We start from the raw sequence: 14,027 nt of genomic DNA on the forward strand, positions 1-14,027 counted from the left end.
GGAGGTTCCCGACTGGGAGGACCAGAGAGACATTTCTGTAGCATACAGATTTAGAAAGAAAAGGCCAAGCTGCTCAGAAGTACAGGATGTTGAGAGTCTGCAAGGAGAACTGATGGGCAGGTGAGTTGGTGAGAGAGATCCAGGATAAAACGTGGGACTATGGAAGAGGCTGTTACTTCTGGCATGCCCTGGGTTTACCTTTTGGGGGTTTTGTTGGGGTTTTTTTTCCTCCCCAAGCACTGTTCTGTGAAATTCTCAGGAAATCTTTTGTGATTTCACAAAGATCTGCTCACTTGAAAGCAGTGAACTGAAAAGGAGAGTGTTACCCAAAATGTTCTGCAGAGGAAAGGAGAGAGATTGAAGAGAGTAAGGGGACTAGAGGAAATAAAGGTTGGGAAAATATTTGGGATGGAATCTAGGGACCAAATGGGGGAATGAAGAATTTAAAGGCACTGAATCCTGACAACGTGTGTCCTAAATGAAGGGCTCATTTTGGTGTGTTAAATGATGATTGCAACCTTGGAAATTACTTTATCAAGAAGAAATCAGTAAGAGAGAGCTTGTTGAAGAAGTGAGCAGGCAATCAGCAGGGTGTTCAGGAAATTAGGGAGTAATTATGCAAGTGACACTTTCTGCAGTCTCTGAGAACTGAATTTGCAGTAGAGACCAGCACCACATGCACTTAAAAACCATTTTCCATAAACCCAAAAATAATCTTAAGGCTTTCTGGCAAGTATCATCCACGGTGGCTGGTAGAAGGATGAAGCTGTGGGCTGCAAGGCTCTGCCAGAGGAAGTGTCCTCACACCCAGTCGTCCTTGTTTCCCGAGCTCATAGGCAGGGCTGCAGCTGCCTGCCAAGGAGCTGCTGTTTCCCAGGACTTCCCTGGGCTGACAGAGTGGCTGGAGCTCTGCTCGTGAAGATGTGCACCCTGCCTTCTCTGCCTGCCTGTGCATGGTGGGGCTGAGGCAGTTTCTAGCCTGCTCTCCTGGCACTGCCTGTCTCTTCAGTGTGTGATGGGATGTGATGGGTCTCCTCCCCAGGAGAGGGAGCGTGTCCATCTTGGAGGGAGCAACAGTGCCTTCCTCATCATTCTCACTTGTGTTTCCTCTCATGCCTTAAAGAAGGTGCAGACCTTCTCCTAGACATGTAAGGTAGTCACTACACTCTGTGAACAGGCCCCAAGGAGACTCCTTGCATCTGAGGTTGCAGCACTGTCCTCCTGGTGCACACGCCAGCGCTCAGTGAGTCTGGAAATGGCTCGACTTTCTGTAAGGCAAGTGCAGATCCATGCTGGGAAACAGTGCTTGGACACCTGGGTGGCAGGAAGGGAAACACACACTCAGACCTTCCATGGTGGAATGGACAACCTTGGTCTGTAAAGGCAGGCTGCAAAGGGGCAGGTGGTGCTCCAGCTTTCCCTGCTGCCTTTTCTCATAGGGTTAAAAGGTTGTTGTTGTACTGCTGCGGAGTGATTCCTTCCCATGAACTCTTCCCTCCTTACGTATTCCCAAGCATCTCCCTCACATTCTGCACAGCAAATTATGCCCGGGTGTATCATGACTTCTGAATAATTCTGGGAGCTTGTTTTCTCATGTTCCTGGTTTGCTCTGGGGGCTCTTGTGTGAGTAGGCTACTGGGTCAGAGTACCTGGGAAGCTCCTGACTCACCAGAGCTCCCCAAAATAGCTTGGGGCTGGTAACAGCTCTGTGACATCTCTCTGCACCCCCCAGCGACGGGCCAGAAGAGTGACTGCTCTCCTGGCACTCAGGAGCCCTGAGTCTGAGTCTCATTTTTGTCACTGAGTCTCATGCTGTGGTGTTGGGAAATATATGACACATCTCATGGCTCTTCCAGTGACACGTCTCGTGGCTCCGTGCGTGTGTGGCTCAGCCTGCATCCTGCGTGCCCGGGCACAGGCTGTTGTCTGTGGCAGATAAGAGCCACCAGGAATCCTTGCCTCTCTGTTCATTTCACTCTTAAATCATCTGCATTTCAGCAGAGCCTGTGGGTTTGCTGTGCTCCTGACATCCCTGCGAAGCGTGATGCATGGAGCCGAGAGCGGTGTGCCTTTGTCGCAGTGGCTGGAGGCCAGCCCCAGCGAGCCCCAGCCAGTGGCCCTGCCATGAGCTGGCATACTGCTCTGAAGGAAAGCCAAGGTTCCATGAGTGACAGCAATGCTAACCCAAGTGTGAAAATCCTCTGCCTCGGCGCTGGTTTCCCTGGTATTCCTCCCCAGGTACTGCCCTGAGGCTGGCCTGGGGCTGGCTGGTGTGAAGGAGCCTGGCCAGCTGCCCCTTCCAGCTCCTGGACAAAAGTGGGCTGAAGCAGGTCCCCTCTCCTGCTCTGGTTGCTCTGTCTCTGCTCCTCCTGGGAGGTGACAAAGCCTCTTCTGCCTAGTTCCTCTGGAGCCACGTGCAGCTTTGTGGCCCCGTGCTAGAGCAGAGCAGGGCACAGGCAGTTTCCCTCCCACTTCATGGCAAAGCTCCAGCTAACGGAACCGGGAGACTTTCTCCCCCTTTCACCCTGTTTCACTTGCGAAACCTTTAGGAACCAGAACTTTAACCCCGTTCTTTGCCTCTGAGTAATCTGCGTGTGCTGGGCACCCTCGTCATTTCCCCCCTTGTCTCAACAGGGAACTCTTTCCATCGGTGGCAAAGAAGTGACCCTTGAGTACACTCCGTGCCCAGAGTTTTGGCGCTGCAAACGTGTAAGTATGCCATCAGAGGGCTGTGTTGTGCTTCCCCTGCCAGCTCTCCTGGCAGTGGCAGCAGAGAGGAGCAGGGTATTCGCTCAGTGGCTGAAGATCCTTAAGAGTAATACCTGTCCTGAAGCTCTCGCCTCCTCTGAACTCCTGAGGTTTTCACAGAATCACAGGGGTTGGAAGGGACCTCCAGAGATCATCAGGTCCAACCCCCTGCCAAAGCAGGGTCCCTAGGACAGGTCACACAGATCGGTGTCCAGACGGGTCTGGAATATCTCCAGAGAAGGAGACTGCACACCCCTGGGCAGCCTGTCCCAGGGCTCCCTCACCCTCACCAGCAAGAAGTTCTTCCACATATTGGTGTGGAACTTCCTATGTCGCACCTTTCCCTGCCTTGGTTTTGGTGCTGAGAGCATGTTGCTTTGGTACAGGTAGCAAGTGCTGTGTGTGCAGAGCAGCTCCATCCCCTTCGTCCCTATCCGGTGGTTCCCCTTTAACGTGGGGGAAATAGCTTGGGGGTCCTTTTCTCTTTAAAAAAGAAAGGAGATGGTGATCCTGCCAACCAAACGGAACGGACATTCGCTCCTGTTCACATGTGTAACCAGAGCTTTCATCAGGGTTACAGCACAAACCACCCTGTCTCACACAGGAACCTGGTATGAGTGCGGTGAGTGCAGCAGAGGAGGAAACACGGAAACGAGTCCAAGCCCAGGCACCAGCTAGTGTGGACTGGAGCTGGCTCCACAACCAGGCACAGTTGCCCCAGACTCAGTTCTGTTCCTCTGCCCTTCCCACAGCTCTCCCAGAACTGGCACTTGTGGCTGCAGCAGGCTAAGGGGGAGCATAGGAGCAGAGGGCAGGGCTGGTGCCTGCGTTCCCACTGACCACAGCCCAAGAGTTGCAATGGGGTGAGAGGGGATTGGGTCTGGTTAGACTCTCACCTTGACCCCCCTGGGCTACAGGGACCCTTGTCCAGGGTCCATCACAGAGAGCCTGAGGAGGAGGTTTGGCATGCTGTGTTCCCAGAGCTGTGCACTTGGCTCTGTCTATGGCGGCTCCAGGTGGGATAGCCACCCGAGCCCACACAGCTTGCTCTGCTCTGGGTTAGCAGGCTGACCCTCCCTGTGCAGCAGATGGGATCAGTATCTACAGTTTAGCTTGGATAAGGACTTTGTTGCTGCTCTAGGAGTGAGGTGAGATTAGAGAACACAAAGGTAACTCTGGATCCTTTGAAACAGCAAGTGGCTAGCAGGATGGTGCTGAGCATGGAGCTTTTAGGTCCAGCATCACTCGAGAGGGGAAGGGCCCTGTCTCAGGGACTAGTGAAGTGTCTCTGTGGTGTGACTGGATCTGCTCAGAGGTTGGGTGAAAATCCTTTTTCCATGACAGTGCCAGTTGTGAGCCACGTGTGCACTTCTCCCCTGTTCCAGCTGAGGCCCCCTCTGCCATTGCCCACCCTCAGGCTCTCACTGTAACTTTTCCATGGCCTCACCTACCTTCTGAAAGCCCTGTGGAGTCTGGCCTTCTGGAGCAGGGTGTACCCCTGGCCTTCAGAACCTGACTTCCTCATGCTGTCCATCTTCCATTGCAGTGTAAGGTGTGCACTGTGGGCTACAGATCTTCCTGCTCCTATTGCAAGCTCCCAAGAGATGGTGAGTATATCTGGTGCCCCCCACCACCCTGTGTTTGGTCACTTGAAGTTTCACCTGCCCTGAGAAGTAAGTTTCTCTGCTGGCTTCCCTGAGGCATCCCTCTTGGTGAACGAGCTGAGTGCTGTGCAGGAGGGTTTTAAATTGTGCTTCATTTAGGCCCTTTCCCCTGTCCACACTAAAGGTGTTGCATGCAGATGTGTTGCTACCAGGCTCTCATTGTTGTGAGGCTTGGTGGAGGGAGAGGTGTCTTACTGCCCAGGGTCTTCCCCGCCTGTTGCTTTGGCATCGTCCTTCATCCGTGGAGGTGGAGGTTGGGTGTCCTCTAGCACTGTGGGCTGGTGCTGTGGGCCACAGGTGAGGTGCCTTCCCCTCAACCCACCTTCCTCAGGAGATGCAGCTGTGTAGTCTTAGTGATGCTCTGTTGAGGTGCTCAGGTTAGAGGTGAATCCAGGGCTTGCATCACTCAACTCATCTTGCTGACTGTAAGAAGTGCACAGAGGTGAGTTCTGCTCCTCCAGGAGCTTCTCCTCACCCCACCTACACCTTTGCTTTACTTGGGTGGGAGGGTGTGAGAACCAAAACACGCTCCTTTGCAGAACTGTTTCCTTGGGATGAGCAGGGCTTCCAGGCACTCTGCAAGCTTTGACTCTGTACCTTTGTGCAGACTTAGTTCTGCATTTCTTGCCTGCATACCCCAGGCAGAAGAGCCTTAGAATACCTGCTGATGCTGAACTCTTCATTTCCTGGAGCACTGTCCCCGTGGTTGTGCTTTCCTTGCGCTGTGGCTCCTCCATCAGCATTAGGAAGGCAAATTGCACGTAGCTGGCCCCACACAACTGTGGATGGCAATAAAACTGCTGAGGAGCAAATTAAACAGAGCCTTTAAGATGCTGGGCAGGCAGACTGCAGTGCGTGCTTCTTACTGAACGTGTGAGTCAAGGTAACCTCCCTGTGACTGTCCTTTCATTGCTGGGTGAAACGAAACAACTCTCTAGGCATTTGCGAGCTTTGCGTGAGTCTTTGTGTGCTTTGTGACCCATGGTCCCAACAGGGGTTTCAAACTGCCTCTCTTACAGGGAGCAGAGCAGGCCCAGAGTCCAGAGGAGGTTCTGAGGGAGAGGATGCATCCGCTGAGCAAGAATTCGGTAAGGGAATTGCTCTCCCTGTCTCTGGGCCTGTGCTCGTGCCTGTGGGATTTGCTCGGGCAGCTTTCACAGCTGCACGTGCAGCCTGGTTTCAGATGCAGATCCTACGTGAGGTTCTGCTCACCACGAGCAGCCAAAGCTCTGCAGACAAATTAGTACAGGCCTGTCCAACACGAGCTGTGCTCGCAGCCAAGCGACTCAGTGTGCAGCTTTCCCAACGTTTCCCTGCAAAGTGGTCCCGTGTTCTGCCATGCTGCCCGCTGCCCACACACAGCCAGAGCAGGCAGGTGCTCTGGGGGACGTTGGAGAGCGAAGCTTCACTCTGCCAAGTCTCACACTCTCATTTCTTTCTCCCTGTGGGATGAGGCTTCAGCAGCAGGTACGGGGCTGGTGATGTCTGGCTTTGCAGCCCCACTGACTTGGCTTCCCTTTCCAACAGCTTTAGAAGCTCAGGTAGGGATCTCTGGAAGTGAGGACTTCAGAGGACTTCAAACACAGAAACTTGTTGGGATTTACCTTCTCTGTATTGCATAGCTAGGTGGGAGGGGAGGGTGTTTCCACATGTCATCTGCCTATTCTGTGGTAGGTTGACACCAGATACAATTGGTGGCTGTACTATGATGCAGTTCATCCGCTGATCATAGGGGTCTGCACCCTGTTTTCCTCTAGCACAGGGGACAGAGGTGGATCCTAACTCACAGTGTTCAGCTAAAGGCGTTTCTTTACATCAGTAAAGATGTCACTGTTGAGTAGGTTGTCCTGGATGTGGGAGGAACATATCCAACCCCATCCCTAGTCCAGTTCGCCCAGGCAAGAGCTGATCCTAAATGGAGGCCAGAACAGCTCTTGTCTCTGCCAGGAGAGGTCGGGTAAAGGGGACCAACATGGAACACAGTGATGGAAGGATGAGCAGTACTTAGCTTGTCTTTTACACACCTTGTGTCTGCAGAGCATTTAGACATCCAAGGTGAAAAGAGTAGAACAGGTTAACCTTTTCTAAGGAGCACTGCTGTGGTGGCCAGGAACAGCAGAATAAAAATAGGTATTGAATTGCTCTACGTGGAACCAGTCCTGTTCCCCTCTCTAACAGCAGAAACAAAGCTTGAAAAACCTGAGCAGGAGTTAGCAGGGCAACCAGGATCTCCCAAGCAGCCTCTCCAGCCCTCGGTTCCAGCTCCTCCGCAGCAGGAGTGTCAGCCTCAGGAACAGGAGCCAAGGAAGAGAGATGAAGGGAGAGAGCGGCGGCCCTCACAGGAGAAGAGAAGGGACGTGGACCGGCACCAGGAGCTGCCTTCTCAGAGAGAAGCAGAGGAGGCCACACCGCAGGATGGTGGAGGAAGCAGAAGTGAGTGGCACAGGGCCTGATTCTGGATTCCTCTTGCTTGCACTTCACGAGGCTGTCTGCAGAAAGGGCAGCCCTGCGAGCTGTTTCTGTGTTGTGCAGATCCATGGCACGGAGTAATGGTGGGATGCCCAGTTCCAAAGGTGCTGGCTTCCTTTAGGAAAATTCATTCAAGGCAAGCTGGCTTCAGGGTGGTGCAGTGCACTTAGCACAGCAGCAAAAGCCTCGTTGGCCAGAAGTTGCCCTGGGCTGAGCTTCTCTGAGCAGGAGCCTGCTCTGGGAAGGAACGGTTAGCAATTGGAGGTGGTACTCTGAGCACCTTGAAAGATGGAGAGAAAAGTGCGATGGCTTCTGTCCTGCGAGAAGCCACACTGTTGCTTTGGGTGGGTGTGGTTTTACCTGTGCTGTCACAGTAAACTTCAGTCTGAATTATTGTTTTTTACTGCTGCTTCTTTCCCTCAGCAATTATGCTGAAGCGCATAACTCGGTTCACCCCACCAGAGGTGATCGTGGGGCTCCTGGCCCCGTACGTGCGTCTCTCCACATCCAGCGTGCGCATCATGAAGAACAAGGCTGGCCGGATGGGGCAGACCTATGGCTTCATTGAGCTGGATTCACATGCTGTAAGTAGCTCCCCGCTTTCTCATGCTCCCCATGTTGGCATCTGTGGTCTGTACAAGTAGGGAAACCACAGAAGTAGGAGAAATAGCTGTACTCATGAGGCTGCTGTCCTGGAGCACATCCTCTCTTCTGCTTCTCTGGCTACAAACAGGCAGTACCCCCACAGCCGTTGCTCTCTGGCTGTAGGTAGGAGGCCATCACCTCCTGTGCAGCTGTTTTGTTTGCAGAGAGCTTGAGTTCAGTGGTCTCTGTCTGCAGAGGGCAACAATCTTCATTAGCAGCCGGTCCCATGTTGGAGGGGTGCTGTTGTCGGGTTCTGGGTGGTGCCCAGACTCTGTAGCTGTGCTGGTCCAGAGGGTGTTCATCAAAACTCTCGAGGGCAACTGCAGCCACTGTACCACGCTGTCTGGCAGCCCTGAGAGAATACATTCCCTAGCTGTCTGCTGAAAAAGGTCTGAGGACAAGCAGAGTACCTAATAATGTGTGTACCCTTTTTGTTGCACCCTCGATACCTTTCACGAATATTTATACAAAAGTGGTGTGTTTCCCATCCTACTGTGGTCATCATGTAAGGATGAAGCCTTCCTTTCAGGCAGGCTGGATTGGGGAAATGAGCTTTTGTTTCCTTCTCATGGGTGTGAAATTCTTTGCTTTGACAGGAGGCCCTGAGGTTGTTAAAGATACTGCAGAACCTGGATCCCCCTATCTGCATTGATGGACGTACGGTGGAAGTGAATCTTGCTACAGGGAGGAGAAGGTACAGGTCCTTCATGTGATGTGCTGCATGGTCAGACCAGGGTCAGACCAGTGTGGCACATGAATTAGCAAAGATGTTCCTACAACCTAGAAATGTGTTGATAGGTGAAGGCATCGGAGCTAGAAGAAGCTTCAGTGATTGAGCGGTACAGGATTAAGCATCGTATTGGACTGAATCCCATTGTGAGGGAATTAATGGGTTTGGGGTTTTAAAAAGCAGTTGGAGAGATTGGTCTTTGCAGCCACAGCAGAGGGGGTGGGCTTGATTCTTGTGGAGATTCTTGTGGAGGCAGCAATCTGCAGAGTCTCTCTGTCTCCTGGGATGGACATGTGGCCAGTGATGGTGGTGTTTCTGCCTTCATCGGTCCTGCTTCTCATTCTGAGTACACCGAGGTCAGTGTGAAGCCAGATTGACACTGACCTGCAGCCTTTTATCTCCACAGGAATGACTACGGGGAGCACGGTGACAATTCCTACTACGGCCCGGTAGGTCTGCGCAGCTTCCCTGCAGGTAGCAAGGGAGGGACCACCAGGGGCGATCAGCCTGACTTTGGCTTTTTCCCTTTGGGCTGCTGAAAGTTGGACCACGTTTGAAGATGGGATGAAGCTTGCTCCTCAGGGGTGCTGTGCCCCTAGCACTGCAGTTGTAATGTGCACAGAGGTGCACGTGGGGTGCTGCCCAAGGGGTTCTGGGCTGCATCGCTCCGTACCACACCATGCTTTTGCAGTGACTTAGCTGATGACTGATCTCAGCTCCTGGAGTGAATGTCTCTTCTCTTGCACTTGTTACTGGGCTGCAGGACTCTTCCCATGCTGGATGGGTGGATTGCCACGAGCGCCTTGTTGACAGGTTCAGGGATGCTACAGAGGTCTTGTGCCTGGCAGCACTGCCCGTCGCTCTGTAGGCAACAAGCTCTGCCTGCCTGTGCTCTGTTTGGGTAGCTAAATGAGCTGTTGTCCTGAGCTTCGGGCCTGTGGGAGGGAGGAGAAGCGATGTGATGCTTGTCAAGGAGTTTCTGATCTGTTTGTGTTGTTCATTTACTCCAGGGCAGAAGGGGCATGAGAGACAGGAGAGGTGGCGAATCGCAGAGACGCACCAGAGCGCAGTGTAAGTGGAGCTCAGCCTCACTCCTACTGTGGAGACTTTTCTTCCTTAAAAGGGCACTGACATCTAGAAATCGGCCCAAAAATATTTTTAAAGGCCAAGAGTAGGTTTGTTTGCTACACCCACTTCTGAGTTCCTTTGCCAGCTTTGTTTAGTCACATTTTCCTATCTGGTGATGTGTTCCTCTCTACTCTTACTGTGCAAAACTACATGCAGATTGGGGAAAGCTGCTGCCTGCTTTTCCTTGTTGTGGGAAGCCGGTGGGATAAGATCTGCCTGGCAGTCACGAGATGAGAGGGAAGAAAATACTTGTGCAGCAGTGCCAGTAGCTGGAGGAACACCCCAATTGTCTAGCTGACTGACATGTAGCATCGCTGAGCTCTGTGTGATAACACTTTGGAGATGAGGAGCATTCCTCACATTACAGACCTGCCCTTAAGGCCTTTGGCTTTTCCTATAGAAACAGACTTCTCCCCTTCCTTGTCGGGAGCTTTCATACACCCACGGGGCAGAAGGGATGTGGGGAGACTCGTCACTTGAAGCAGGAGACTGTTTGTAAGAGCACAGATCTTCCTTGTTCACAGGGGTGGGTGGACACAGAGCCTGGTACTCATCATCCCATTCTTAGGGAAATTACTGGATTTCAGTACTGTGATCTCAGCACAGCCCCTGTGACTGTGTTTTGGTGTGGAAGTTTTTGCCAGAGTCTTAAAACAGAAGAATTGTGAAAACCTCTCTCCCTTCTCACTCCTTAAAGAAGAGAAGATGAAGGTCGAGTGATGTGAGGATACTCGTACCTGTATTGCCAGGAGAGGAAAGTGCTCCTTTCCCACTCCTGAGCCTTTCACCAGTGTAATATTTGCTCATGTTTCTGTAGTAAAGGGCAAGTTGAAGGTTCTGATGTTAACTCTTGTGTCTCTGTACAGCTCCATCAGATGTCTCTACATACATTTATGATCCTGAAACTGGGAATTACTACGATCCCATAGCTGGGACATATTATGACCCCAGGACCCAGGTGAGCATGTGGGAAGGAAGCTTTACATGTTGTATATCCCTACAAACCACCCTTCTCTGGAAAGGTTCTGCAGCTAGATGCTGAAGGCAGGCAGGCGCAGGACAGCACAGGGGTGGCTTCGTTCTTCTCTCTGTGCTCTGACCTGTATAAAAGGGATGCATGTTCCAAAATACCAACTTAATGAGAGGCCAGGAACCTGTTGGCTGTGTGCTGAGCCAGGTGCAGTAGCTGCCTCTGTGGCCTCTGAAGCCCTGCCATTGGAGGGTTTGCCTCTTCGTTCAGTAGAATTATGCATGGGCAGAGCATCCTTGTGAGATTTTACCGGAGACGTGATGTGTGACTGGCTGTATTCAGAGATGGACAGCAGAGCTCTCTGTTCTCATCTGTGATCTCTTTGCTCCTCAACCCCAGCCAGCAATAGTTACAAAGATGCCAAAAAAGACCCATCAGCAGAGGTTCTCTGCGACCATCATCTTATTTTCCTGATAGTGGAGATTTTCTGGGAGAGCTCTGATGACCCATCTGTGGTAGTCTGCCTTCTGCCCCAGCAAAGTTCTGACACCTTTGCCCTCAGCTGCCTGAGGCTCTGCAGTCCCATCTCATGGTCTCCCCAGCCTGATAAAGATGATAATCCCAGTAAGGAGATTGCAGGGGTTTGGCTCAGCCTGTTCTGAATGGCTCTTTCAGAGAGAAGTCACGATAGACCGAGAGGTCTGCTCATCACCTCCGGAGAGCAGAAGGCGGCGGCATGGAAGCCAAGAACGGACAAATGAAAGGAAGGAGCCACACAGCAGGGACAACAGGGACAGAAAGGAGAAAGGGAAGAATATTCCTGCTAAGGTAAATCCCTTCCAGGCATCAGAGCAATCAGAGGCCAGGAGTCACAGGGTTGGAAATAACCTTTAAGATCATCAAGTCCGACTGTTCCCATCCTATGCTAAACCATATCCCTAAGTACCTGATCTATCCTCTTTTTAACGGGCAAATGAGGTACTTAGGTAAAGGAGGCTGAGGTAGGAGAGGTTAGAAAATGGAGAGAAATTTATAGAGGATTCAAGGAGGGAGGGACAGTGAGAGAAAATGGTGAAATAAACACAAGGGGTCGGCAGCAGGCCAGGAGCATGGTTGTGGTCCGGCCAGATGTGAGGAAGTTCCCAAAATTCTTCTCTTGTGACATTAAGTCAGGGCTTCTCTTCCCTTCTTTATGGTAGAGAATTCCAAAACATGCAGGTAACTGAGATTCATTCCACTCACACTGCTGAAGGCACCCAGCACTTGCAATCAGCCAGCAGAAACATCACAGAGATGTTTAAACATACCAAGCCAGATAATAACAGAGACTCAGCTCTCTGGAACCGCAGTTTCTGGCCCCTCCAAACATCACAGACAGGAAGATGAGGCAGATGGTGCAGCTGGGCTGCAAAGGTGAACTGAGATGGAATGCAGATAGGAGCCTGCAGCTGTAGGATCCCTCCCGGAGTGCAGCCCCCGTCCTGGGCCAGTGCCCTTACTGCTGCTCCCAGTGAGCAAATGCTGTCTCACCAGCGTGGGGAGCTGCTGGCTGGGTGTAAGTAGCTGCCCAAAGTGAGGAGGATCTTTCACAGCAGCGCTGTGCTACTCACGGGGCCTGAGGACTGCCAGGAGAGTTGGTAGAAGTGATTGAGCTTGGTTTTCCTCCTGCTGGGTAGCATGGCCAGCCCTGGGCAGTGGGGACCGGAGGGATGTGGTTGTCCCTGAGGTTGGTACCAGTCAGCAATGGCATATGGGGGATGTCAGCTCTCATGGGCACTGACCTAGACACAGTGTGGTCTTGTCTGAATGGAGGGTGTAAGCACCTCCAGTAGAACACCTCCCATTGTTCTTTCCGGCCACCTGGTGTCTGTGGATGCTCAGAAGTGGCTTCCTGGCTGCTCTGTGCCATTGGAGCCCTGTGCTGCTGCTGCCTAATGCCTGGCCTTGGGTTTTTCAGAGTGAGCCTGGAGAGGAGAGGTTCTTTGCAGAAGATGTCTTCAAGAAGCCGTTGCCTCCCACTGTGAAAAAGGACGAGAGCACAGGCCTGGTAAGATGCAGCGTAGCACTTGTCTCCCCAGTCAGGTGTGTGCAGCTAATGAACTGCTGCACTGGAGCACGTCTGGGGCTTCAGACCAGTCCCCTGCCTGTAGGCATGATGCTTCCCCCCAGCCTGCTCTTTGCACTGCTGAGCATACAAGTGAGCATCGCAGGCTCATTGCGCAGTGCTGGGTGGCTGTGTTCTCTGGTGTTCAGTGTAAGGAAGATCCTAAGAACACCACCAAGCTGCTTCAGCCTGGACATATAGTGTGCCCCAAACACAGTGGAGAAAACTGGTGGGGCTGTCCTTTCCCCTCCCTGCCCAGCATCACAGTCCAGAGGGCGAGCACGCTGAGACAGCGTGGTGTGCTGCTGTCCTGAGACCAGGGACGTAGCTCCAGGACAGCTGGGAATTCCCTAGAATGGGAATGTGAGGTGGATTGGCCCTGGCTGGAGGCCAAATGCCCACCTAAGTCGCTCCAGCATTCCCCTTTTCAGCCAGAAAGGGGAGAAAATCTATGTTGAGGGGCTGCAATCAGCGTCCTGGGCAGAACAGACTCAACACAAAATAAAGAAAACTGATTTATTCCAACTACACTACAGACACAGTGAAACCAGAGTTGGGTGATGAGAAGTGCAGCCAGATCTTAAAACACCTCCCCCCACCCTTCCATTCTTGGCAGAATTCACTTCATTCGTGATTTTACCCCCTTCTTCCCCCTCCATTGTGGCACAGGGAGGGGCGGGGTCTGGGGGAATGGGGGTTTGGTCAGTTCCTCACAAGCTGCTTTCCTCCTCCAGATCTTAAACAACCTCTGCTTCCCCCCACCCCTCCACTCTTAACAGACTGTAGTCATGATTTTGCTCCCTTCATCCCTTGCATCGTGGCACGGGGAGGGGCAGGGAATGGGGAATAGGGGGTTTTGGTCAGTTCCTCCCAAGTTGTCTTCCTTCTTAGCTGGGTGGGGGGCATTCCACATACACCCCTTTCCCTGCTTCACTGTGGGGTCCCACCCACAGGAGACAGTCCTCCATGAACATCTGCAACGTGAGTCCTCTCTATCAGGGAGTCATCTCCTCACCACGGGCCTCAGCAGGGCTCCCTTCCATGGGGTGCTGACCTGTGGGCTAAGACTGCTCCAGCCTGGTCCCTACAGAGTCACAAGTCCCCCAGCAAACCTGCTGCAGCGTGGGTTGGTCTCTCCACAGGCTGTAGATGGTCTCTGCTCCCTGTCATTATCCATGGGTTGCAGGGGGACAGCCTGCTTCACCGTGGTCTTCTCTGTGGGCTGCAGGGGAATCTCTCTCTGGTACCCAAAGGGCCTCATTCTTCTTCCCCCTCACTCCTTCTTCCCTGACCTTGGTGTCTGCGTGGCTTCTTACATCTTCTCACTCCCTTCTCTGGGGGCAAAATGCCCCTGCCTGTGGGGTTTTTTTCTCCTAAATGTGGTTCCCAGAGGCACTGTGACCATTGCTGATGGGCTCAGCCTTGGTCAACAAGGACTCAGGCCTTGTGTCAGACAATGTTTACTCTCTCAGGCCTGCAGAAAGCTTCTAGCTGCTTCTTGCAGGAGCCACCTCTGCACCCCCCTTCTCTACCAGCACCCAGCTATGCAAAACTGACAGAATGTCTCCC

General features: G+C 52.6%; 1 protein-coding gene across 1 annotated transcript in view; it reads left to right on the plus strand.

The window, feature by feature from the left end:
* Positions 1-14,027, plus strand: part of RBM6 (RNA binding motif protein 6) — a gene marked incomplete at its 5' end in the record, with an annotated part of 54,035 nt that overhangs the window by 34,628 nt on the left and 5,380 nt on the right. The window contains 11 exons of the mRNA XM_084269486.1: positions 2,635-2,709; positions 4,295-4,355; positions 5,432-5,500; positions 6,591-6,845; positions 7,305-7,465; positions 8,123-8,220; positions 8,663-8,705; positions 9,267-9,327; positions 10,251-10,342; positions 11,030-11,182; positions 12,312-12,401. Coding sequence (XP_084125612.1) covers positions 2,635-2,709; positions 4,295-4,355; positions 5,432-5,500; positions 6,591-6,845; positions 7,305-7,465; positions 8,123-8,220; positions 8,663-8,705; positions 9,267-9,327; positions 10,251-10,342; positions 11,030-11,182; positions 12,312-12,401 — 1,158 coding nt within the window. The remainder of the gene's footprint in view (positions 1-2,634; positions 2,710-4,294; positions 4,356-5,431; positions 5,501-6,590; positions 6,846-7,304; positions 7,466-8,122; positions 8,221-8,662; positions 8,706-9,266; positions 9,328-10,250; positions 10,343-11,029; positions 11,183-12,311; positions 12,402-14,027) is intronic.

The sequence above is a fragment of the Gallinula chloropus genome (assembly GCF_964237585.1).
Source record: "Gallinula chloropus genome assembly, chromosome: 12".
In the NCBI taxonomy this organism is placed as follows: Eukaryota; Metazoa; Chordata; class Aves; order Gruiformes; family Rallidae; genus Gallinula; species Gallinula chloropus.